The sequence below is a fragment of the Bos indicus genome, chromosome 18 (assembly GCF_029378745.1).
Source record: "Bos indicus isolate NIAB-ARS_2022 breed Sahiwal x Tharparkar chromosome 18, NIAB-ARS_B.indTharparkar_mat_pri_1.0, whole genome shotgun sequence".
NCBI classification, from domain to species: Eukaryota; Metazoa; Chordata; class Mammalia; order Artiodactyla; family Bovidae; genus Bos; species Bos indicus.
In genome coordinates, this window is record NC_091777.1 from 51,788,150 (window position 1) to 51,811,456 (window position 23,307).

The window sequence follows — 23,307 nt, forward strand, 5'->3', positions numbered from 1 at the left end:
GTGTATAAGACAGCATTGCAATACATGATGAGTGTAGTGTGTGAGGTGTGTAGGATGGTGTTGCGTGATCTGTGTCTGTGAATTATTGTGCCGTGCATGAGTCCGAGTGCACCCTTTGTCTGTCATTCACAATTAGCAATACTTTGGCAGTTTGGCATGGAAGGTCTTTGCGTGTGCCCAGATATATTGAGAAGGAGTGTGTGTGATGTTGTGTGACCACACAGCAGAGCCCACAAAGGTTCAAATGGTGTCTGAGGCCTGTGTCTGTGTGACGGTGCTGAGTGTGGATGTGTACTGGTTCATGGGCCCATGGGTGACATGTTTACTGGTCTCTGTGTGAGATGGTTTAAGGCCAGCTATGATGGAGCATGTGACATGTGTGTCTGTGAGGTGGTGTTTTAAGGGTGTGTGTTCCTCTGCATGGCATCTTATGCCTGTGTGATTCTGTTGTGGTGTGCTGGGGTGTGCAGTGTGCTGTGTGTTCGTGAGTCTCTGGGCTTGTTTTGATGGGGTACTGTGAGATGTGTGGGAAGTGATAAGCTGGTGTGTGACGGAATGTGACTGTGAAACTGGTGGTGTTGGTGGGTGTCCCCAGCGTCTATGCTCTCTGGGTGATGGTCGGGTGTGAGTCCCATGCTTGGTGGGATTCTCTGGCTGTGATGTGTCTCCTGTGTACCTGTGCAGTTGTGTCTCGTTGGATAACTGCAGTGCCATAGTGGGTGGGGGGAGGTCACACACTGAGGGGGCCTCAGGGCCCCGCCCCCCTCTGCAGCGTCCCTGCTCATCGCGGGGTATCTTTCTCGCCTCTTGGGTTCCCTCCATCTCCGCCTCCTGAACAGCACCCCACAGTCTCCAGGGCTCCCCCTGCCTCACTGCAGAGAAGGGTGCTCTGGCCCTCCTGCCTTATTGCAGTGGCTTACGGGGCTTACCCCCACCCGGTGTGCACCTTCCACAGCGCACCCCTCCCTCTGGTGGCACACAATGAGGGGGGATTCCGGGGCTCTCCCACCCTCAGCGCCCGCTCCTAGGAGGCGACACCCCACACTGCAGGGGCTTCCAGGTCCCTCATTGGCGGGGGGGGGGGGGGGCTCCGGGTTCTCCGCTTCCCGCAGCGCTCCCCCTTCGCCGCCGAGCCGCCACTTTGCGGAGGCTGGGGGGCGGGGAGAACAGCTGCAGTACCGGGGGCGGGGCCGCGGGCCATCCATCAGGGCGGCGGCGCCCCTGATTGGCCGGCGCCGGCCCCCCCGCGGGCGCGGGCATATGAGGAGGCGGAGGCGGCGGCGGGCGCCGCAGACTCTGTGCGGTAGGGCTGACCGCCGGACCCACGCGCGGACCGAGGCGCGGGCGCTGCAGAGGCCCCCAGCCCGAGCCCGCGCCTAAGCCCACCCTGAGGCCCCCTGCCTCGGCCCCTGCCCCGCCTGCGTGCCCCTGTCCCCCGGAGCCGCCAAGATGGGGGTAGGTGCTCGGGCCAGCCAGGCGATGCCTGTGTGCCAGTGTGTGTGTGTGTGTATGTGTGTGCGTGCCTGTGTGTGTGACATTGTGGGTCCAGTGACATTGGGTGTCTGCGGAGAGCGGGGGACGAGGACTCTGGGACCTCTGCTCTCCGGGACCCGGTGCAGGGCCCTGGGAGCCAGCTGACCCTGCCCATCCGTGTGGTTGTGTCGCTGGCTGAGTGTGTGCCCGGGGCCGCCTGGGTCGGTGGGAGTCTGTGGCGCATGTTGGCGTGTCCTTTGTGTGCGGGGTTCGCGGGGCGCGGACCGGCCTTCGGCCTCTCTGTCTGACCCGGTGTGGTTCTCTGCTCAGCCGAAGATGTGCGTGTGCGTGTGCGAGTTCCTGGTTCTGTCAGGCCTGGCAGCACCGTTCGCCTGCGATTGTGTGGCTCGGGTCGTGTCTGAATGCCTGCACCCGTGTCTGGGTGTGTCTGAACGCCGGTGTTTGTGTCTGGGGGTGTTGAAGCCCGTCTGCTTCCGTGGCCAGGCAGGGATAGGTCCAGACTATGAGATGCACACCCGATGACCTCCCTTTCTCCTTCCAGGCCCTCATGGGGTTGCTCCGCAGTGCGGAGCAGCCTGGGTCTGCAGCGCGTGTCTACCTCCTAATCTGGGGGAGCAGACCTGGGGGCTGGGGGGAGCAGGAGAGCCACGGCAGGGAGACTGAGTGCCTTGCTGAGGGCTATGTGTGCAAATGCGTGTTGTGGGGGTATTGTGCATGCCCGGCTATGCCCTTTCCTCTGTGTCCGTGTGTCCTTGTCTGTGAGTTTCTCCAGCAGATGCCGCCTCTTTCCCTGGCTGACCACCTGACCCCCCAGCTGCAGCCCTGGATCCCTCCCTGAGTGTGTGGGGCGGGGCCAGAGGGAGGGGGTGGGGGGAAGGAGGCTGGTGGGCTGGGCTGGGTGGGATGAAGAGAGAGGGGGTTGGGATGGGAGAGCGAAAATGAGGGATGGGGAGAAAGATGGCGGAGGAAGGCTGTTGGGTCCAGGAACGGAGGTGGGGGATGGGGCTGCAGGTCGGTGGATGGGGGTGGGCGAGGCTGAAGGGGAAGAAGAATTGGATGGGGAGAGGACTGGGAGAGAGAAGGTGCAGGTGGGAGTCAGTGATGGCTTCCAGGTAAGTGGAAATGGAAGGGAAGCCATGGGCAGATTGGAAGACAGGGCTGAGGCTAAATGCCTTAGATAAGAAATTGGGGGCGGGTCTTAGGAAAAGACGTGGGACAGGAGAAGTGAGCGCTTTAGACATGGGAGACAGAGACATGGGAAGACAGAGAGAAATGGGCAGACACAGAGAGAGATGCTCTGAAAGAGACAAAGAGATAGAGAAACAAAGAGAGAAAAAGAGACATCGAGACAAAGAAAGAGACAGACACGGGCAGGAGGATATGGAAAGACAGAGAGATATAGACAAGGAGAGACATGGAGAGACAAAGAGAGAAACTGAGGCTGAGATGAGGAGACCCAAGGACAGACATATCCCATCCACAGACAGCCAGAGGCAGCCTGGATGACAGGAAAAGGGGACAAAGGGCACGAGGGGAGGTCGACTGAGATGCCGGGATGAGGCCTCAGACACCTTGAAAGGGGGAGGGACGGGCGGGCCAAGGGGCAGAGCCTGCCTGAGCTCGGCTGGCGTGGAAAATGGCGAGGAACTGCAGAGGCGGCTGCAGCAGCCAGACACGCGTGTCCCCCACCCTCTGAGGTGCTCCCGCCCTGCAGTGCGCCCATCTGGGCCTCCTGCCTTGACTGGGAAAGCCTCGGCTCCCCCTCCAACAGATGGAAGCCCGCCCCCAAGGGAGTCTGGTCATGACAGGGCAACCAGCAACCAAGGCTCACCTGCCAGGGACTGGGGTACCCCAGTCCCTCCTCCCTCAGACCCAGGAGTCCAGGCCCCCAGCCCCTCCTCCCCCAGCCCCAGGATCCAGATCCTCAGCCCCTCCTCCCCCAGACCCAGGAGTCCAGACCCCCAGCCTCTCCTCTCTCAGATGGAGGAGTCTGGGACTCCACCCCTGGGTCTCACAGGGACCCAAGCATCAGCTCCCGGCCTTCCCTAAGTCTTCAGGGGTGGGCAGCTAGTTTTCTTCCCACCTCCCTCCAGGCCCCTCTCTCTCCTCTCTTGCCTGCCCCTCATTTCTCTAACTTGTGCCCACGACCTTGTATCTCCACTCTCTCCGTCTGTGGGTCTGCCCCTTGTGGAGGCTGAGACCCCTCCTGAAGCGGAGGTGGAGGAGGGTCCTCCCTGCCTGCCTGAATCTCCATGCTCAGTGTCAGACACAGCACTGCTGCAGGGCTGGCCCAGCGCCAAGCCACCCTCGTGCCCCCTGAAACCCAGGCTCCCAGGCCTTTAGGATGCAGTAGCCACCCGGGCTCAGCCTCCGGGTCTGGGGGCAGACAGCAGGCAGCTCAACCCTCTACAAGGTCACGAGGGGATTAGCACTGAGCCGTGCTGAGCCTGGGATCCCAGCTTGGCTCTGGGCCTGTAAGATCTGTCAGCGGGCCTCTATCAGCACCCAGCCTCACCCCACCCCTCCTGCCAGCCTCCGAGGACGCTGGCTTCCCCATGAGCCCAAGCCCCCAAACTAGAACTTCCATCGCTCCCCCTACACTACATCCAGTTCACGCCAGGCCTGGAGGACTTGTGCCTCTTGCTCTTCTGCACCCTGAATCCCAGCCAGCAGCTAGTCTGTCCTTCAGAGACCTAAACATGCCCACCCCCACCCAAACGTATTCATGGCTCCCGCCATCCCCCAGGAGAGAGGCTAGGCCACAGCTTGTCAGTCAAGCCCCTCGGGACCGACTGCACGTCCAGCCAGGCCACCATCCCTGGGCCCAACAGGCGACCTCCTGGGCATTTGTCCCAACTGGTCCTCTGAAAGAGACATCCATGGAGTTGGGAGAAGAGACCCAAGAAAAGAGCCAGGAAGAAAAGACAGGGAGAGACCTGGGGGAGTTATATGGGGGAGGCCTGGAGCTGGAAGCACAGAGATGCCAAGATGGATGAGAGAGAGAGAGGGAAAGATACGGGGGTAGAGAGGAAGATGGCAGAACAAGACCGTGAGACACAGACAGACAAGATGGTTGAAACAGTAGAGACAGGGAGAGACGCACCGAGCATTACAGAAAAGCAGGTACCTTGAGAGATGAAGACAGAAAGAAGTAGAGATAAGGATGGACAGAAAATACTGACACTCAGGGATAATCTAAGATCCCCACACACCAACTTGGAAAGAGATAGAAACCCAGGGAGAACACAGAGAGACTGACTCAGCCACACTCAGGGAGAGAGTTCAAGAGATGGTGACAGATATTGTATGAGATGGAAAACATAAAGAGCCAGAGATCAGAGAGACAAAAGTCTCAGAGAGACACGCGTAAAGATGCAGAGACAGAGAATGTGAGTGATGAGAGAGTGAGATTAGAGAAAGAACTGCAGAGAGATGGAGATAGCCACAGATGGAGAGGTAAAGCGGCAGAAGGAGACAGAGAGACAAAAGGGAATAAGACAGGCACAAGCAGAGACCTGGAGAGGCAGATCAAGAGAGACAGACCAACAGACATAGCAAGAGACAGACACTTGGGGGGGGTGGGGGGGCTTGGGCAAGCCCAGGGAGAGGAAGTAAGAGACAGAAAGAGACACACAGAGCAAAAAAGGACATATGGAGACTGAAGGGGAGAGACCTAGAGACAGGGAGAGAGAGACAGAGGCATAGACAGACCCAGATGGAGACTCGCTGGCGCAGAGATCCAAGGAGCCAGAGCTGGGGGGTGGGGGTGGGAAGCAATAGGAGGAGACAAGCTTCGGGAGTTCTGTGAGACACCCAGGCCGAAGGGCAGGGACAGAGCCCCCAGAGCAGGCCCTGCCCGAGACACAGCTGCACAGCCGCAGGGCCGGTGCCCCCCTGTAACCCCTTCTCGCCCGCAGTCTGGTGGTTCTGACAGCTATCGTGTCGCCACCTCGCAGGACAAGAAAGATGACAAGGGCTCGCCCAAGAAGAGCAAGGGCACCAAAGACCGCCGGGACCTGGATGACCTCAAGAAGGAAGTGGCTATGGTGAGTCCCACCCTCTGCGCCCACCCGGAGCAGACCCCTCCCCAAACGACCCCCCCTACCGCCAGGCCTCCACGCTCACCCAATGTCTCCCCAAACTCCTGTTCCTCAGACAGAGCACAAGATGTCCGTGGAAGAGGTCTGCCGGAAATATAACACTGACTGTGTACAGGTGCGGCCAGGCTGGAGGGACAGGGGTCCCGGGGGTGGGAGTGGGGGAGGCATGACCCCCACAATGCCTGAGGGTGCTCTGTAATGTTGGGGTGCCAGGTTTCTCCGAGAGGGTCCTATGTGAGTCCTGTGTCCCCCAGGGTCTGACCCACAGCAAAGCCCAGGAGATCCTGGCCCGAGATGGGCCCAACGCGCTCACACCGCCACCGACCACCCCGGAGTGGGTCAAGTTCTGCCGCCAGCTCTTTGGGGGCTTCTCGATCCTGCTGTGGATTGGGGCCATCCTCTGCTTCCTGGCCTACGGCATCCAGGCGGGCACAGAGGACGACCCTTCTGGCGACAACGTGAGTGCCCTCCACCCGCCCCGCCCCACCCAGGAGGTCCTCCGCATAGAGACATGCGTGTCTCACTTCTCCCCTTGGACTTTTCAAAGCCCCGCCTCCGACTTCTTCTCATCTAACTTTCACAATCACTCAGTGAGAAAACCAGAGATGCAAGGAGGAAAACGGGCTCAGAAAGGACAAGTATGGGATCCTGGTGATCCAGTGGTTAGGGCTTGGCGCTTCCACTGCAGGGGGCCTGGGTTCCATTCCTGGTTGAGACCTAAGATCCTGCAAGCCACATGGTACAGTCAAAATAAATAAATAAATAAATAAGACCAAGTTGCTTGTTCAAGGTCACACAGTAGGAAGTATGAGCTGGGGCTCCATCCCAAAGCTGTGTTGTAACATCACTGGCCTTGAGGGTAGACACGAGCAGGTGGTCATGGCCTAAAAGATGCTCAGTGAATGGGCTCACGTAGAGACCCAGACACACCCACGTGCTGATTTATCAGGGCCTGTTCACTCAGCACAGGGGACACACACACACACAGTCTCAACAGACACAACACTCTTAAACATAGACGTGTATTCTGACTACACGGAGATCCTTGCACGCACACACCCACGCATGTGCATGTACACACTAGTGCGGAGTCAGTGCAGGCAGTCACACTAACACGTAGATTCAAGCACGGCCACCTAGTTTAGACACAGGCACAGACACAGACATGGACCGAGAGACAGACAGACAGACACAAGCACCCAAACACACAGAGTCGCAGGCATAACCTGGTGGCGGACAGAGCGGTGTGAGAGTCAAGCACAGACAGGATTCTCAGAAATGAAAACCTGAACAGGTGAACAGACCCAGAGTCTCAGACCTAGGCAGACCAACAGAGGGAGACAGACAGAGACCCACCTAGAGAGAGTCAAACACAAACAGTCTCCTACATTTAAAGTCAGGCTTTCAGTCAGACAGGCACGTTGCTCTTAACACAGACAGACACATGGACAACAGCATACACACCGATTCTCTGACATAGGCTGAGAGACCCACAAAATAGAGAGATGGACAGACCAGAGGCTCAGGCACACTTTTGTTCAGGAAGAGAGATTCAAGGGAATTCCCTGGTGGTCCAGTGGTTAGGACTCCATGCTTTCACTGCTGAGGGCCTGGGTTTGATCCCTGGTCAGGGAACTAAGATCCCATAAGCTGTATGGCAAGCCAATAAACAAACAAAACAAACATTTTTTAAAAAAGAGAAAGAGAGTCTCAAACATGGACAGCCAGAGAGACACAGACCCTCAAATAGATACAACCTGAGGTCAGACATACAATTGCAGAAGCCCACTTACTCAAAGCTCTCTCCCCAGACTGCACACATCTCAGGGTAGGGCTGGTGGGGAGTTGCTGTGGGGCGGGCTGTGACCTTGAGTCTGCCCACAGCTGTACCTGGGCATCGTGCTGGCGGCTGTGGTCATCATTACCGGCTGCTTCTCCTACTACCAAGAAGCCAAGAGCTCCAAGATCATGGAATCCTTCAAGAACATGGTTCCCCAGGTGAGGGGTGCCCAGGAAGGGGCCAGGTGGGGTGTGGACAGCTGCCGAGGCTGTGCCCAGAGACCTCAGGCAGAGAGCATCAGGGAGGTGACGCCTCTCTATCCCACCCGCAGCAAGCCCTGGTCATCCGGGAAGGTGAGAAGATGCAGGTGAACGCTGAGGAGGTGGTGGTCGGGGACCTGGTGGAGATCAAGGGTGGAGACCGAGTTCCAGCCGACCTGCGCATCATCTCAGCCCACGGCTGCAAGGTGGGCGTGGGGCCTAGCTCTGCCCTTCCTGGAGCGGCCCAGGAGTCCATACCCCCAGCCCCTCCTCCTCAGACCCAGGAGTCCAGGCCCCCCCTCCTTCCCTAGACCTGCAAGTGCCTTTGACCTTGCCTAGAAGTTGCACCCTCTCCACCTTCAAGAGCCCAACTCTGACACCCAGACTTCTAGGTCTCTAGCTGTGACCGCCACAGACACAGGTTTCCTTAATTAATGAGATTTCTGCCTCATTAACAAAACAAAGGAACAAACAAAAATCTTGAAATCTCCTCTGAGCAAATGCCAGTTGACCCCAGGCCTGGGGTTGAGCCCTGTCCCCTGTGCCCTCACCCCAGGTGGACAACTCTTCCTTGACCGGCGAATCAGAGCCCCAGACCCGCTCCCCCGACTGCACGCACGACAACCCCCTGGAGACCCGAAACATCACCTTCTTTTCCACCAACTGCGTGGAAGGTGAGACAGTTGGGGTGGGGCGGGCACCTGGGTGGGGCCAAGCTGGTCCAGACAGACAGACGCACCTCAGGGGCTTGGGGTCTCTCTGCACCTCGCTGAGCCTCAGCCCTGTCCCCTCTGGCCACACAGGCACGGCTCGGGGCGTGGTGGTGGCCACGGGTGACCGCACCGTCATGGGCCGCATCGCCACTCTGGCTTCGGGGCTGGAGGTGGGCAAGACGCCCATCGCCATCGAGATTGAACACTTCATCCAGCTCATCACTGGTGTGGCCGTCTTCCTGGGCGTCTCCTTCTTCATCCTGTCCCTCATTCTTGGATACACCTGGCTTGAGGCTGTCATCTTCCTCATCGGCATCATCGTGGCCAATGTCCCAGAGGGCCTGCTGGCCACTGTCACCGTAAGGCCCAGACTCCTGGGTCTGAGGGAGGAGGGGGCTGGGGGCCTGATGGCAAAGATCTTTTCTTTTAAAAAGTTTTTTTTATTTGGCTTCACTGGGTCTTAGTTGCCACATGCAGAACCCTTAGGCAATGATATTATTTTATTTACTTATTTATTTTTTTTGGCTGCAGCACACAGCATGTGGGATCTTAGTGCTCTGACCAGGAGTCGAAACTGTGCCCCCTGCATTAGAAGGCAAATTCTTAACCACTGAAGTCCAATGGCAATGATCTTGATTGCAACTTGGGGGGCCGAATTGCAATCAAGACATCGAGGGCCAAATCCTCCCAGACACTGAAGAAGGAGGGTCCTGGGACTCAGTGGGCCTCGTGAACAAAACAAACCAACAGGGATTTCCTGGCTGTCCAGTGGTTAGGACTCCGTGCTCTCACTGCCGAGGGCCTGGGTTTGATCCCTGGTCGGGGAACTAAGATCCCGCAAGCTAACCACCCTATCATTTTTGAAGTTAACTTACAAAATTAAGAAGCACACCCTCATGGTAAAAATCAAAAGAATACATTAAAATAGTTAAAGAGTAAAATAACAGTCTGGACCCACTGCCTAGCCTAGCCATCACCCCCACTTCAGAAGCAGGCTCACTGTACTGTTCCCAGCAGAGGTGGGCACATTCCCACATATGTAGTAACTGTTTTCAGTGTACACAGAAGGGACCATCCTAGGAATACTGTTCTGCTCCTTGATTCTTTTAGAATCAATAGATCCTGCAAACTTTTCCGTATTAGCAAATTCAAAGCTACTCTAGGTCAAGGTCTTTTATTGACCTACACTGTACACACAAGAGTTGCACATATGAACATACAACCTGATGAGCTGGAGTCAGTTGAACACACCCTAGGTCAGCGGCACCCAGACGGAGTTCCCTAGAAGCCCTCTCAAGACCTTGTTCAGCCCTTCTCCTGCAACCCCAGGATTACCCCTAGGATAGCCTGGTTTCAAACAGTAGTTTTTTTACTTCAAATCAGTGGACTCATTCAGCAGCAACTCTTGTTTCTGGCTCTTCTTTGCTGAACATTGTTTCTGAGCTTCACCCACGAGGTTGTAGGCACTGATCTCTTATCCTTTTTCATCTCTGTATAGTATTCCCATCTTTTATTTCTCCAATTTTCTCTTCTGCTGTTAGAGAACATTTTGGTTGTTTCAGTTGGGGACTATTATGTTGCTGCTGTGAACATTCTAGTGTATTTTGGGGGGTGCATCTGAGCCCATTTCTATGAGTCTGTGCCTTGGGTGGAGTCTCTGGGTGATTCTTTGCCCAGGATTCTCTTTGGGCTAAGCAGTCAGGTTGTTGGACAGTCGTGTTGCCGGCCCAGCCCCGCCACCTGACTCTACCTGTAACTCACCTGTCCTTGCACGTGCCCCAGGTCTGTCTGACACTGACTGCCAAGCGCATGGCTCGGAAGAACTGCCTTGTGAAGAACCTAGAGGCTGTAGAGACCCTGGGCTCCACGTCCACCATCTGCTCAGACAAGACAGGGACCCTCACCCAGAACCGCATGACAGTCGCCCACATGTGGTTTGACAACCAGATCCACGAGGCCGACACCACTGAGGACCAGTCAGGTGAGGGTAGAGCCCAGACAGGAGGGTGCTTGGCCCCCCGCCCCAGCTGCCCCTTGCCCTGATTGGTGGCTTTTTCAGGGACTTCATTCGACAAGAGCTCGCACACCTGGGTGGCCCTGTCCCACATCGCTGGACTCTGCAACCGTGCTGTCTTCAAGGGGGGTCAGGACAATGTCCCCGTGCTCAAGGTGGGTCCCCCCTCTCACTGGCCTCAGCCTGGCTCTTGCCCACCCCGTGCTTCTCTGCTCTGCCAGCCCTCTCTCCCGCCCTACAGAGGGATGTGGCCGGGGATGCCTCCGAATCTGCTCTGCTCAAGTGCATCGAATTGTCCTCTGGCTCCGTGAAGCTGATGCGTGAACGCAATAAGAAAGTGGCCGAGATCCCCTTCAACTCCACTAACAAATACCAGGTACCCTGGGGCTCTCCACTTTCTCTGTGATGCCCCCAAAAGCAGTGCTCTGCCCCACTGCCCTCCTGCTTTGGGCAAGCTATTAACTTTCCCGGAGCCTCAGTTTCCCCATCTGTAAAATGGGACTGATAGTGGAGAGAGGAACAGAGATGGGAGTGAGAGCGAGGCCTCTGTGGGAGTAGGAGGCAGAGGAGTAAAGATTTCTTGCAGCAGAGTGGGAACCAGCCAGAGATCTCATTCATTCATTCAGCAGATGTATTTTTAAGCAGCCACCATATGTCTGGGATGCTTCTGTTAGGTGCTGGGGAGACATAACAGCAGTGAGTGAAACAGTGAAGTTCCTCCTCTTGTGGAACTTATGCTCCTGTGCCAGGAGACAGATGATAACAGAGGCATGAGGACTTGAGGAAATTTGGAATATGTCAGGAAGTCACCGTGCTGAGGGAGGAAGCCCTGCAGGTATCTTGGGGCAGTGGGCATAGTATGTGCAAAGGTCCTGCGGCAGGAATGTGTTGAGGTGTCTGAACAAGGGGTTGTGGAGCCAGGAAGCATGGTGGGAGATGAGGGCTGTGTGTGCTGGGCCAGGTCCCGTCAGGCCTCATGGGCTGTGGACACAACTTAGGTGTGACTCCATGAACCAAGGAGTAGGGTAGAGATGGGACCTGACTCACATTTTTAAAAACTACTTTATTGAGGTCTAGTTCTTACACCATCGTAGATCACCCACGTAGTACATAATTCAAGAGTCTTAGTATAGTCACACATAGTATATACAACGTAGCATAGCTAGCGTCTACTCAGTCAGCTTTAGAGAATTTCCATCGTCTCAAAAAACACCCTCACACTCTCTGGCTTTGTTCCCCTACCTCCCCCGTCTCCCCAAGCCCTAAGCAACTACTAATCCACGTCCTGTCTCTATGCCCTTGCTTATTCTCTACACTTCATGTCAACAGAATCCTACAATATGTGTTTTTGAGCGTCTGAGTCCTCTCACTCAGCATCGTGTTTTCCAGGCTCCTCAGGGCTCCCCTGGTAGCTCAGACAGTAAAGAATCCGCCTGCAATGCGGGAGACCTGGTGTCGATCCCTGGGTTGGGAAGATCCCCTGGAGAAGGGAACGGCTACCCACTCCAGTATTCTGGCCTGGAGAATCCCATGGCCTGTAGAGTCCATGGGGCCACAGAGTCGGACACGGCTGAGCGACTCTCACTTCCCTTCCCTTCCGTGTTGTAGCACGCGTCAGTACTCCATTCCTTTTTATGGCTGAATGACTTCGAGTTGTATAGCGAGATCACATTTTGTTGATCCATTCATCTATCAATGGACATTTGGGTTATTTGCACCCTTTGGCTACTATGAATAATCCTGCTGTGAACATCCGCCTACAAGTTTCTGTGTGGACATCGTCTGCACACCTCTTGGGTGTATACCCGGGGATGGCCGGCTTACGTCGTAACCCTATGTTTAAGCTTTGTGGGGATAGCTAGGCTGTTTTCCAAAGTGGCTGCACCACTTTTCACTGACTCTCATATTTTAAAGTCTCCTTCTGCCTACTGTGGGGAGAAAATAAAATACAATGGGGAGGGGAGGACAGACACAGGGACTTGATGTGGGGTGCTGCTGTGACATTTCATATGAGAGATGCTGGTGGATGAATGGGAAGGCAGGGGAGGTGAGAGAAGTCAGAATCTGGGTACTTCAGAGGTGAGCTGAACAGATTTGGTGATGGGGTCTAATGTGAGATGAGAGATCGTCGGGCGAGGCAGAGAGAAATGCCGGTATCCTCAGGACCCTTGAGATTTCTGTGAGAGAGACACAGAGGAGAAGAAATATTTGTCAGACAAAGAGACAGAAATGGGCAGGGATGAGCAGAGATCTCTGTGAGAGGGTCCGAGAAACAGATGACAATCTATCAGGTAGAGAGATTCAGGCAGTGCCCTCTGGGGAGCCCGGCTGTGGTCCGTCCTGGCATCCGTGGCATCCTGGCACCTGAGGGGGTGGCGGGGAGTCCTCTTCCCCCCGGCTGGGCTCAGGGAGCCTCCAGGTCCCTGGGAGGCTCAGGCATGGCCACCCTCTGCTCTGTTTGCAGCTCTCCATTCATGAAACTGAAGACCCCAATGACAACCGGTACCTGCTAGTGATGAAGGGCGCCCCCGAGCGCATCCTGGACCGCTGCTCCACCATTCTGCTACACGGCAAGGAGCAGCCGCTGGATGAAGAGATGAAGGAGGCTTTCCAGAATGCCTACCTCGAGCTCGGCGGCCTGGGCGAGCGTGTGCTTGGTGGGCACCAGGGGTGGGGCCAAGTTGGGGCAGGGGCCGGAGGGTAAAGAGGGATGTGGTGCTGCCCAGAGCCTGGCTCAGAATAGGATCTTTCAGAATGCACCGTGATTGACTGAATGAATGACAGGGGAAGCCATCTTTCGGAAATGAGTGTGGACTGACTCTGGCCAGCTGGGGAGTTTGATTGCTGCCACGCGGGAGCTGTGGGCAGGAGGCAGGGGGGACTGAGGCTGGAGCCCCTCTTCCTTTCTCCCCACACCAGGTTTCTGCCACTACTACCTGCCCGAGGAGCAATTCCCCAAGGGCTTTGCCTTCGACTGTGACGACGTGAACTTCACCACCGACAACCTCTGCTTCGTGGGCCTCATGTCCATGATCGACCCTCCCCGAGCGGCTGTCCCCGACGCGGTGGGCAAGTGCCGCAGTGCAGGCATCAAGGTGTGGCCCGGGGGGCATCGGGGGAGGCAGGACCAGGGCTCCAGGGGCCAGCAGTGAGGCTGGACCATTTGCACACAATGCCCGCAGGTCATCATGGTCACCGGGGATCACCCCATCACGGCCAAGGCCATTGCCAAGGGCGTGGGCATCATCTCCGAGGGCAACGAGACTGTGGAGGACATCGCTGCCCGGCTCAACATTCCCGTCAGCCAGGTCAACCCCCGGTGAGCCCCGCCCAGCCCGACTCAGGTCCCTCTGGGACAGTGGGTCCCATTCCTCCAGGGTCTCCTCTGTTGACTCAGCATCTGGGCCCCATTCCTCTTCTGTCTTAATGATGGGGAGCCTGGTATTCCAGCTTCATGAGGCTGGCAAGGGGTGGGCTCACATCCCAGCTTGGCCACACGTGAGCTGTGTGACCTTGAGTGAGTCATTTAGCCTCTCTGAGCCCCGGTTTCCTCCTCTCTAAAATGGGCTGCTAGTAATTCCCATCTGGGAGGATTCTATGATGTCTCTCATTGCTGTGTCCATCAGTTTCTTCCTGCCTGTCTTTTACGTCGTTGTCTCTCTCATCTCTGTTCTGACTCCCTCAGCTTTCCCATCCTCATGTCTCTCTCTGTGTCTGTTTCCATTTCCTGCTTGTCTGCATATCTCTGTTCCTCTGAGTCCAGGGTCCCAAAGTTCTTCCTGAGGTCTGCCCTCCATCCCTCCTGCAGCCCCTCTGCCCCCATTTCCCTTCATCTCTGATCCCCCCACCCCACCCCTGCAAAGCCCTTTGTCCCTCTCTCAGAGCCTGGTCCGTCTCCCCCTGTCTGTGGGTCTGTCTGCCTGTCCTGACCACTCTCTGCTCTCCCCAGGGACGCCAAGGCCTGCGTGATCCACGGCACTGACCTCAAGGACTTCACCTCCGAACAAATCGATGAGATCCTGCAGAACCACACCGAGATCGTCTTCGCCCGCACCTCCCCCCAGCAGAAGCTCATTATTGTGGAGGGTTGTCAGAGACAGGTGGGCTGGGGCTGGGGTCCCTCGGGGGAAAGGGGCTGGGGGCCAGGACTCTGGGGTCCATGATGAGAAGACGGTTAGTGCCAGGCCTCCAGGCACTGTGCTCACCCTCTCTCCCTCCAGGGAGCCATCGTGGCTGTGACCGGGGATGGCGTGAACGACTCCCCCGCCCTGAAGAAGGCCGACATCGGGGTGGCCATGGGCATCGCCGGCTCTGACGTCTCCAAACAGGCAGCTGACATGATTCTTCTGGACGACAACTTTGCCTCCATTGTCACGGGTGTGGAGGAGGGTGAGTGAGTCGGCCCAGGTGGCCCTGGAGACTGGGGTCCCTGCGTGAAGCCCAAGAAGGGCGAGGGGAACAGGCCAGGGCTGCAGCGGGTGCACGATGGGGAGATGGCGGAATCCTACCAGGCCCCCAGTACAGCCTGAGCTTGTCCTTTTCAATTTTCTTCCCCCCACAGTGTCGGGGGCTCCCTGGGGGCAGGACTGAGCTGATACACTTCAGGGTCCCCGTGTTGCCCAGCGAGGACCCAGTCTGTTGGGCAAGGCAGAGGTGGAAGTATTTAAAAGATACTCAGAAGTACAACCTCAGGGAGGCAGAGGGTCAAGCAGAGGGGCCCTGAGGAGGCCTCTCCCCCAGCCTGCATTCGGGGGCCAAGGAAGCTTCCCCGAATGGGCAGGAGTCACTGTGCCAAGTCCCCAGGGCCATTGGGAATTTTCACAGAGAAATGCCAGCGAAGGGAGTTGCAGGCAGAGGCACGGCCATGTGGGGGCGCTGGCGGGTGAGGCTGGGCCGCCAAGAGCCCAGACCTCAGGGTCCCCTGGGCACCACTTCCTGACGGGCCTGGATGCGGCCGCAGATGGGGCTTGTTCATGTTCGATTTTATTCTGATCATCCAAGTAATTCATGATAATTACAGAAAATGCAAAAAAGCATTAAGAAGCACATTGGCATCGCCCACAACCTCACCATCCAGAAATATTCACGGTTCACACTGTGGTTGCATTTTCTCCCAGTCTCTCTCTTACATTTCAAATGACCCAGTGTGAAAAATAACTCGTGATGAGGGAGAATTCAAACAGTAGAGCTGAGCCTACAGCCTCAGGTTAAATGCCCTGAGCCCTTGTCTCCTATGGCCCAGAGGACACATGGTTAACCCTTTCTCACCGCCCTCCAAAACATGTTACACGCATGTGCAGAGCACACACTTACGGATGCTCTAGTTCACACCTCCCAGACATTTCTTGGGCTCCTACCTTGTGCATCACGCCAGGGGCTGGGGAATCAGCTATGAGCAAAGCAGACATGGTCCCTGCCCTCCAGGAACTGGGGGGCCTTCCCCAAGTTAACAAATTATAACATAACAAATGAAATTACAGGGACTTGCCTGGAAGTCCAGTAGTTAAGACTGTGCTTCCAATGCAGGAGGCACGGGTTCTATTCCTGGTCAGAGAGCTACCATCCCACATTTCATGCAGCAACAGCCAAAACAAAAATAAAACAAAAAACTAATTACTTATGGTGACAAGTGCTAAGAAGAAAACCAGCAGGGTGCTATGATAGATGATAACAGGAGTCCTACCTTAAAAAAATTTTTTTTTGGCTGCACTGCATGGAGTTGGGGATCCTAGTTCCCCAACCAGGGATTGAACTCGCACCTCCTGCATTGGAACCACAGAGTCCTAACCACTGGACCTCCAGGGAAGCCCCAGCAGGGGTCCTACCTAGATAAGGAGGGGCAAGGAAGGCCTCTCTGAAGTAAAAGAAGCAGCACAGTTTAACCTTCAGTAGGGGGAAGTCCGGACACACCCACAAGCAGAGCAAGTGGCACAGCAAACCCCGTCACATCGCCCGGCTCAGTACACACACTGGGCTATGCTGAAGTACACTTAAATCATCACCCATAAGTACTTAGGGTGAGACCCCGGTAGTTTGTGGAGAGCCACACCTTGAGGGGACAGGCAACAGCAGGTGTGAGCAACTAGGTGCCTTATTTTTTACACAAAGGGGATCATACCATCTATGCCACCCCCCGCAGAACAGGCTGCCTGTCTGTCCCTTTTTAAAAATAAGTATGGCAATTCCCTTTTTTTTTTTTTTGCTGTGCCATTTGGCTTGTGGAATCTTAGTTCTCTGACCAGGGATCAAACTTACGCCCCTGCAGTGGAAGCAGGGAGTCTTAACCAACAGGCCACCAGGGAAGTCCCTCTTTTTTGGCTATTATAATGCTATGGTGGGGCTTTCCTGATAAAGATAAAGTTGGTAAAGAATCCACCTGCAATGCAGGAGACCCTGGTTTGAGTCCTGGGTTGGGAGGATCCGCTGGAGAAGGGATAGGCTACCCACTCCAGTATTCTTGTGCTTCCCTTGTGGCTCAGCTAGTAAAGAATCCTCCTGCAATGCAGGAGACTTGGGTTCGATCTCTGGGTTGGGAAGATCTCCTGGAAAAGAGAGAGGCTACCCACTCCAGTATTCTGCCTGGAAAATTCCAGGAACTATGTAGTCCATGAGGTCACAAAGAGTCGGACACAACTGAGCGACTTTGATTTTCAATGCTATGATGAACATTCTTGTACTTGCTTTTTGGTGGACATAAACACTCATCCTATAAACCTATGATGAGGATTGCTGGGTCAATAAGGCAGGGATGCTTAACTTTAACAAAAAATTCTGGGCACTCCCTGGCAGTCTAGTGGTTAAGATTGCACTTTCACTGCTGGGGGCACAGGTTCAATCGCTGGTCGGGGCAACTAAGATCCCGCAAGCCATGCTGCATGGCCAAAAAAGGGGAAAAGAAAAAAGAAAAACTGCTACGCAGTCTTCCTAAATGGTTGTATTTTGAGAATGTTTGAACAGAGGCAACCTGATTGGATGTCTGAATGGAAAGGCGGGTGGTGAGGGGATGGATTAGGAAGGACGCCTGGACTGGGTAGGGAAGGGGCAGCGGGACTAGGGTGCCCTGGCGTGGGTGCTGAGGTCTGAGCCCACCCTGCCAACAGGCCGCCTGATCTTCGACAACCTGAAGAAATCCATTGCCTACACCCTGACCAGCAACATCCCGGAGATCACACCCTTCCTGCTGTTCATCATGGCCAACATCCCACTGCCTCTGGGCACCATCACCATCCTCTGCATCGACCTGGGCACCGACATGGTGAGCCCCAGCCACCCCCAGGCTCTGGGAGGGCAGGGTCCCCCAACACCACCCCGATTCACGTGCTTCTCCTGCCCAGGTCCCTGCCATCTCATTGGCGTACGAGGCTGCCGAGAGTGACATCATGAAGAGACAGCCCAGGAACCCACGCACTGACAAGCTGGTCAATGAGAGACTCATCAGCATGGCCTACGGACAGATCGGTGAGGACCTGGGGCCCCCGCCTGGCTTACGGCTGAATGCCCAGCGCCTGGCCCACCCTGGGCACTCGGGAACCTCGTGTTGAATGAGTGGAGTGAAAAGCAGGACATGCTGCCATAGGTCTAGTCGTGGCAGTCCAAACGTGGGCTGGAGAAGAATTTCCAGACACAGAGCATTTCAGAAAGGAGTGAGTGTATTAAGAGCAAGGAGCAGAGATAATGAAGATCCTGCAAATGTAGTGGGTGGGGGAGAGTCAATGCTTTTTATGGGTTAGCAGCCAGTTTTTTAGCCTCATGATGAAGAAAACTCCTGCTAGAAGGGTGGCATTAAGTGACCGGTTAGGGTGCTAGAGGGTGAGTACCGGGGTGGGCATTTTTACCTAATATGGGGTCAGGAAGCTGGCCAGGAAGGATCGCAGTGTGGGCGGGGTTGGCAACAGTTACAATGGGGTTCAGTCAGTTCCAGAGGTGACCTTGATTCTGGGCTCCCTTTCTGTGGCCTGGATGCCAGGTCTCATGCCTGTGACCTTGGTGTGGGACTCCACAAGTTTGGAAGGAGTGACTTAGAGATGAGGGGTGGAGGAAAGGCCTCCCCGGGGTGCGTGTGGGATACTGAGTGGCCCAGGAGGGCCACGCCACTGCTCCACCACCCACCATGCTGGGAAGGACCAGTCAGCCTGTGAGCCCTCTGAGGGCAGGGGCGAGCCCCACCCGTTCCTGCCTCCTCCTCCGTCTGCTGCTGGAGGGGAGAGTGCAGAGCTTTACAGGTGTCCCAGCAGAGGCCTGGTGGTGGTGGTCAGAGGCCTGGGAAAGTCATTCCTGCATGGTGGTCCTCAGGGACTTCCTGATGTCCATGTGGCCCGGGTCAAGTGGGAGGGACTCCAGGTTCTCCATCTCTGGGGAGCCCCCTCCCCGAGTCTGCTGCTCCAGAGAGCCCATTCCAGATGCTCACCACCAGGTGGCGCCCTCAGGTCGTCCTCTGGGAGCCCAGCCAGGAGGATGCTAAGGCAGAGCACCGAGTCTCAAGGGGCCCCAGAGGTGCCCTGGGCTGGCTGCCCGCCCCACCTCAGCCTCTCCTCATCTCCCTACTCTCCTCCCCCAGGAATGATCCAGGCTCTTGGTGGCTTCTTCTCCTACTTTGTGATCCTGGCAGAAAATGGCTTCTTGCCTGGCAACTTGGTGGGCATCCGGCTGAACTGGGATGACCGCACGGTTAACGACCTGGAGGACAGTTATGGACAGCAGTGGGTGCGTAGGGGTGGGTTCCACAGTGTGGCCGTGGGCCTCCCAGGAGGGGTCTCTGCCCACAGCATCCTGGGCCACGGTGAGCTGTCCTATCCATGCGGGTGGCTTGCTGTGATGGCCCCTCTGCCCTGGGAGTCATCAAGACCCTCCGGACACAAGGGGTCTCTTGGCACTCTTGCCCCACCCCATCGTGGTCCTGTCCACTGGCCAGGCTCTCTGCCCTGCCAGGCAGGAAGCCTTTGTGACCCCCTTCCCAGTCTGTCTTCCCTTCACAGCACAGCCAGTGTCCCCCGAGGAGGCCCCCAGGTTCTCCGGTCCACAACTAAGGTCACCAGCATGCTCTATCCTTCCTTGTCCATTTCCTGACTCTTCCTGAGGGGCTCTGAGCTACAGAGGGCAGACATGTCCTCCCAGGGGACCCCATCTGGACAGAGTCCCCGCTTTGCCCTGGGGACCTACGCAGGAGTGCACACAAGGAGCATGTGGGCAAGGAGAGGGGGCTGGGGCTGCGGCCACACTGACCACTGGCTGACACGTGCATCGTCACCCTCGCAGACCTATGAGCAGAGGAAGGTGGTGGAGTTCACGTGCCACACGGCTTTCTTCGTGAGCATAGTGGTCGTGCAGTGGGCTGACCTGATCATCTGCAAGACCCGGAGGAACTCTGTCTTCCAGCAGGGCATGAAGTGAGGGTCGTGGTCGCTGTGGCTGCTTTCCGTCCCGCCCCACGTCTGTCTGTTCTGGTTTTGCCTCTGAGTTGATTTTCTCTCCAGTGGTCACATCTGTCTTGGATTCCCTGTCTGCCTGTGTGTGTGTGTGTACGCGCGCGCGCGCGCGTGTGTGTGTGTGTGTGTGCACGCGCGTGTGTGCGTGCGTGCGCGCGCGCTGCTGGGATGTTCCTGCGTCCCTCTCCAGATCTGTCTTATCTTTTTATACCCCGGCCTGTCTGTGTGTCTCTGTCTTCATATTTCACCGTCGCCATCTGCCTGGACCCATCTGTGCCTCGCTGCCTCTTTCTGTTTCCATCCCTCTGTGTCTCCTTGTCTGTCTCTCTCCGTTTGCCCCGGGGGAGTGCCTCTGTGTCTATGGGGTGGGGATGCCGGGTGGGCTTCTCTGGGTCCAGCCCTGACTGTGCCTGCAGGAACAAGATCCTGATCTTTGGCTTGTTTGAGGAGACGGCCCTGGCGGCCTTCCTGTCCTACTGCCCAGGCATGGATGTGGCCCTTCGCATGTACCCTCTCAAGTGAGTGCCTTTCCCCCTTCCAGGTACCACCTGCTCCAGGGCCCTCCCAGGAGCCTTTGCAGTGGAACACCGTCATGGGTGGGGGGTGGGGTGGGGCTCTGTAGACCCCGGCCCAGAGCCATGTCCAGGGCACCCGTCACCTTGGGCACGAAGGATCAGGGGGCAGTGCGCTGGGCGTGGCCCCTCTTTTCCTCCGTGTTGCCCGGTGGCGCTGACTCGCTCCTCCTCTCGCTTCTCCGCAGGCCCAGCTGGTGGTTCTGTGCCTTCCCCTACAGTTTCCTCATCTTCGTCTACGACGAAATCCGCAAACTCATCCTGCGCAGGAACCCCGGGGGTGAGGGGCTAACGGGGGTAAAGGTGGGAGGCTGGGGGGAATGGGACCGGGCAGCTGGAGGGGGAGGCTGGAGAGCGCCGCCTGGTGACGATGCTAACCTCACTGTCTTCCCCCTCCTCCCGCCCCTCCCATACCCCCTCCTCCCTTCCGCGCTGTCTCTCCATCCCCTTGGCACCTCTTCCCTCTCCCCTTCTCTCCGGGCCTCCTCCTCTCTGTGTCTGTCCCCGTGTCTCTGCCCCTTTGGACTTCTTTCTGTGTCGCTGCCTCTCTGTCTCTGCTTGTGCGTCTCTCCGTGCCGGTCTCTCCCGTCTCTGTCTCTTTCCTCCTTTGTCTCTCCAGGTTGGGTGGAGAAGGAAACCTACTACTGACCTCAGCCCCACCACGTCTCGCGTCTCTTTCCTGCCCCCGCGAGCCCAGGACCGCCCACTCCAGTGCCCCTCATTTTGTATTCTGGGGGGAGGGGCCCTTTCTCCCCGTGGCCCCGCCCCCTCAAGTGATCTCCCGCCTCCCTCCCCCACGCCCCGTCCCTTGGCTGGCTTCTCTCCCCGCCCCCACCCCCGCCCCCTGCCTCTCTCCCCTCCCTCTCTTTTGTGTGTGTCTGTTCCTCTCCTCCTCACCCCTGCCTCCCAGACCCCTCCCTGGACTCTTTTTTACTCCTCGTCGCCCCCTGGCTGATGCCGTCTCTGGTTCTGGACAATTATCAAATATATCAGTGGGGAGAGAGAAGCCGTGTGTGTCGTGCTTTGCTTTGTTGAGGGGGTTCAGTGCAGGGGGGATGTGGGCGGGACAGCGTTCCCCGTGCTGGCACCCATGACTGGGTGATTCACAGAAGCCCAGAAATTTAGCCTGGCATGAACGTGGGAGTCATGGAATTTCAAAGTCATCAAATCACAGAGTTTTAGACCCAACAAGGATTAGTATAAGAACACTGTGAATTCGCCAGGTGATGGGATCCTGGGATCAGAACACGGGAGAGGGGGTCAGACTCTGGATCCTCTCATATTGGAGAAGACCCTGGGGGGCCATGATGATACAATGGTTCACTGAGCTCCCACTCTGTGCTCCGCCCTCTTCTAAACATTCTACCTGTATTAGTTCACTTAATCCTCACAAGGCACAGAGAGGGAAAGTAACCTGCTCGAGGTCACACAGCTGCGAGGGGACAAATCTGGATAACCTAGGATGTCCAAGCTGTAAGTCACCATGTTCTTCTCTTGTTGAGATAAGCTTCCATCTGTGACTTGCACAGATCTCAAACGCATAGCTCAATGGTTTAAATAATTATATCCACATAGCCACCATCCATACTGAGCTGTAGAACATTTACATCTACCCAGAAAGTCCCTTCATTGCCCCTTCCCAGTCAGCAGCCCCTCCACAGGCAACCATTGATCTGCTTTCTGTTACCACCTTTTGGTTGTGCCTGTTCTTGGACTCTGTAGAATGAAATCTTCTGGTGTGCTGCTGTCGCAGGTCCTTCTTATCCTCAACATCAGGTCTATGAGGGTCATCCATGGTGTCTCAGGTATTGGTAGCCAACACTTTTTCATCGCAGGGTTTCCCACTGTGTGACTGTTATGCTATTTGTCAACCCACTCTCCTGTTGATGGAGTTGTTGTTTCCCTTTTGGGAGCCTCTAGGAACATTCTAGTAACATCCTCTGATGACACATGTGGGCATCTCTGTTGGGCACATGCCTAGAAATGGAATTGCTGATTGGGGATAGACTGTGTTTACCTTTCATAGAAATAGCCAGGCCCTTTCCAAAGCTCTTGTGTCATTGGCATTGCCACAATGTATCACATTTCCAGTTGCTCCACATCCTTGTCAACACTTGCTATTGTCAGTCTTTTGAATTTTAGCCCTTCTGGTTGGGCAGCCTTACCACTTCCCTTGAGGCAGCCTTTCTAACAGAGATGGCAGTGAGAGGAAGGCCTGGGGCTGGTCCTTGGCCTACCTGCCTCCCAGCTCAAATGTCTGGGATGCTGAGAGTCCACATGAGTGTGAGTGTGTGCACGTGCCCACCACACAAGACAGTGCTGAGGAAGAGTGCCTTAATCTGCAGGGGACAGTCTGAGGGCAGGGGTCATGATGCCAGACACCGCCTGTGGTGCCCAGGGCAGAGCCTGGTCCTGGTAAGTGTTATGAGCCCGGACCTCCCCTAGGGAGGCCAGAGAACCTACTTTATTCACCGGATACAGGGAAAGGAATACTCCCATAGACAGGTGGGCAATCTGAGGTCTAGAGAGGGCAGGGACTTCCTTGAGGTCACACAGCAGATACATAACCCAGGTTTCCAATTGTCTATCTTCCTATCCTCCCAGCTCCATTTCTTCCAGGGATCCAAGAGGCAGGAAGGTGGCCTCAGGCTGGAGGGACCCCCTTATCTCCAGCCATCCCCCTAATTCATGGCTCGCTTGCCATAGGCCCCTTTTCCCTGGTCTCCCCTCACCCCCCTGTCTCAGGAATCTTCCTATCTCTCACAGTATCTCCGCCTTAGGGCTTCCTCCCACAATCCCTGTTTCAAGGGGCTCCTCCCTCCCATTGCCCTTATGTCAAGTCCCACCCTGCCGCACTCAGAGGGTCCCTCCCCATAATGTCCTTGCCTCTCGACCCCACCGTCCGCAGCCCATGCTTTTTGACACCTCCAGGCCTTTGCTTATTATGTC

At 56.2% G+C, this 23,307-nt stretch overlaps 1 protein-coding gene across 2 annotated transcripts; it reads left to right on the top strand.

Annotated features, from left to right (window-relative positions):
- The first annotated feature begins 1,283 nt into the window (after window positions 1-1,283).
- ATP1A3 (ATPase Na+/K+ transporting subunit alpha 3) lies at window positions 1,284-21,364 on the top strand. Of its 2 annotated transcripts, none has more exons than XM_070771139.1 (23): window positions 1,284-1,455; window positions 5,412-5,540; window positions 5,650-5,709; window positions 5,849-6,052; window positions 7,479-7,592; window positions 7,706-7,840; window positions 8,191-8,308; window positions 8,438-8,706; window positions 10,130-10,328; window positions 10,407-10,516; window positions 10,603-10,737; window positions 12,826-13,018; window positions 13,281-13,456; window positions 13,544-13,680; window positions 14,311-14,461; window positions 14,582-14,750; window positions 17,462-17,616; window positions 17,696-17,819; window positions 18,919-19,064; window positions 19,617-19,747; window positions 20,203-20,304; window positions 20,547-20,638; window positions 20,978-21,364. In XM_070771139.1, exons 1-23 carry the CDS (start codon window positions 1,450-1,452, stop codon window positions 21,004-21,006), a joined length of 3,084 nt encoding a protein of 1,027 aa, XP_070627240.1. In that variant the 5' UTR covers window positions 1,284-1,449; the 3' UTR covers window positions 21,007-21,364. The 2 variants fall into 2 exon arrangements, with proteins under 2 accessions (XP_070627240.1, XP_070627241.1); XM_070771140.1 differs by having other exon boundaries at window positions 5,451-5,540.
- The last annotated feature ends 1,943 nt before the right edge of the window (window positions 21,365-23,307 follow it).

Bases quoted from the DNA above. Each gene is read 5' to 3' on its own strand.
- ATP1A3 (XM_070771139.1), top strand. The intron at 8,707-10,129 runs GTAAGGCCCAGA...CACGTGCCCCAG, and splicing joins GCCTGCTGGCCACTGTCACC to GTCTGTCTGACACTGACTGC. The intron at 17,820-18,918 runs GTGAGGACCTGG...CTCCTCCCCCAG, and splicing joins CATGGCCTACGGACAGATCG to GAATGATCCAGGCTCTTGGT.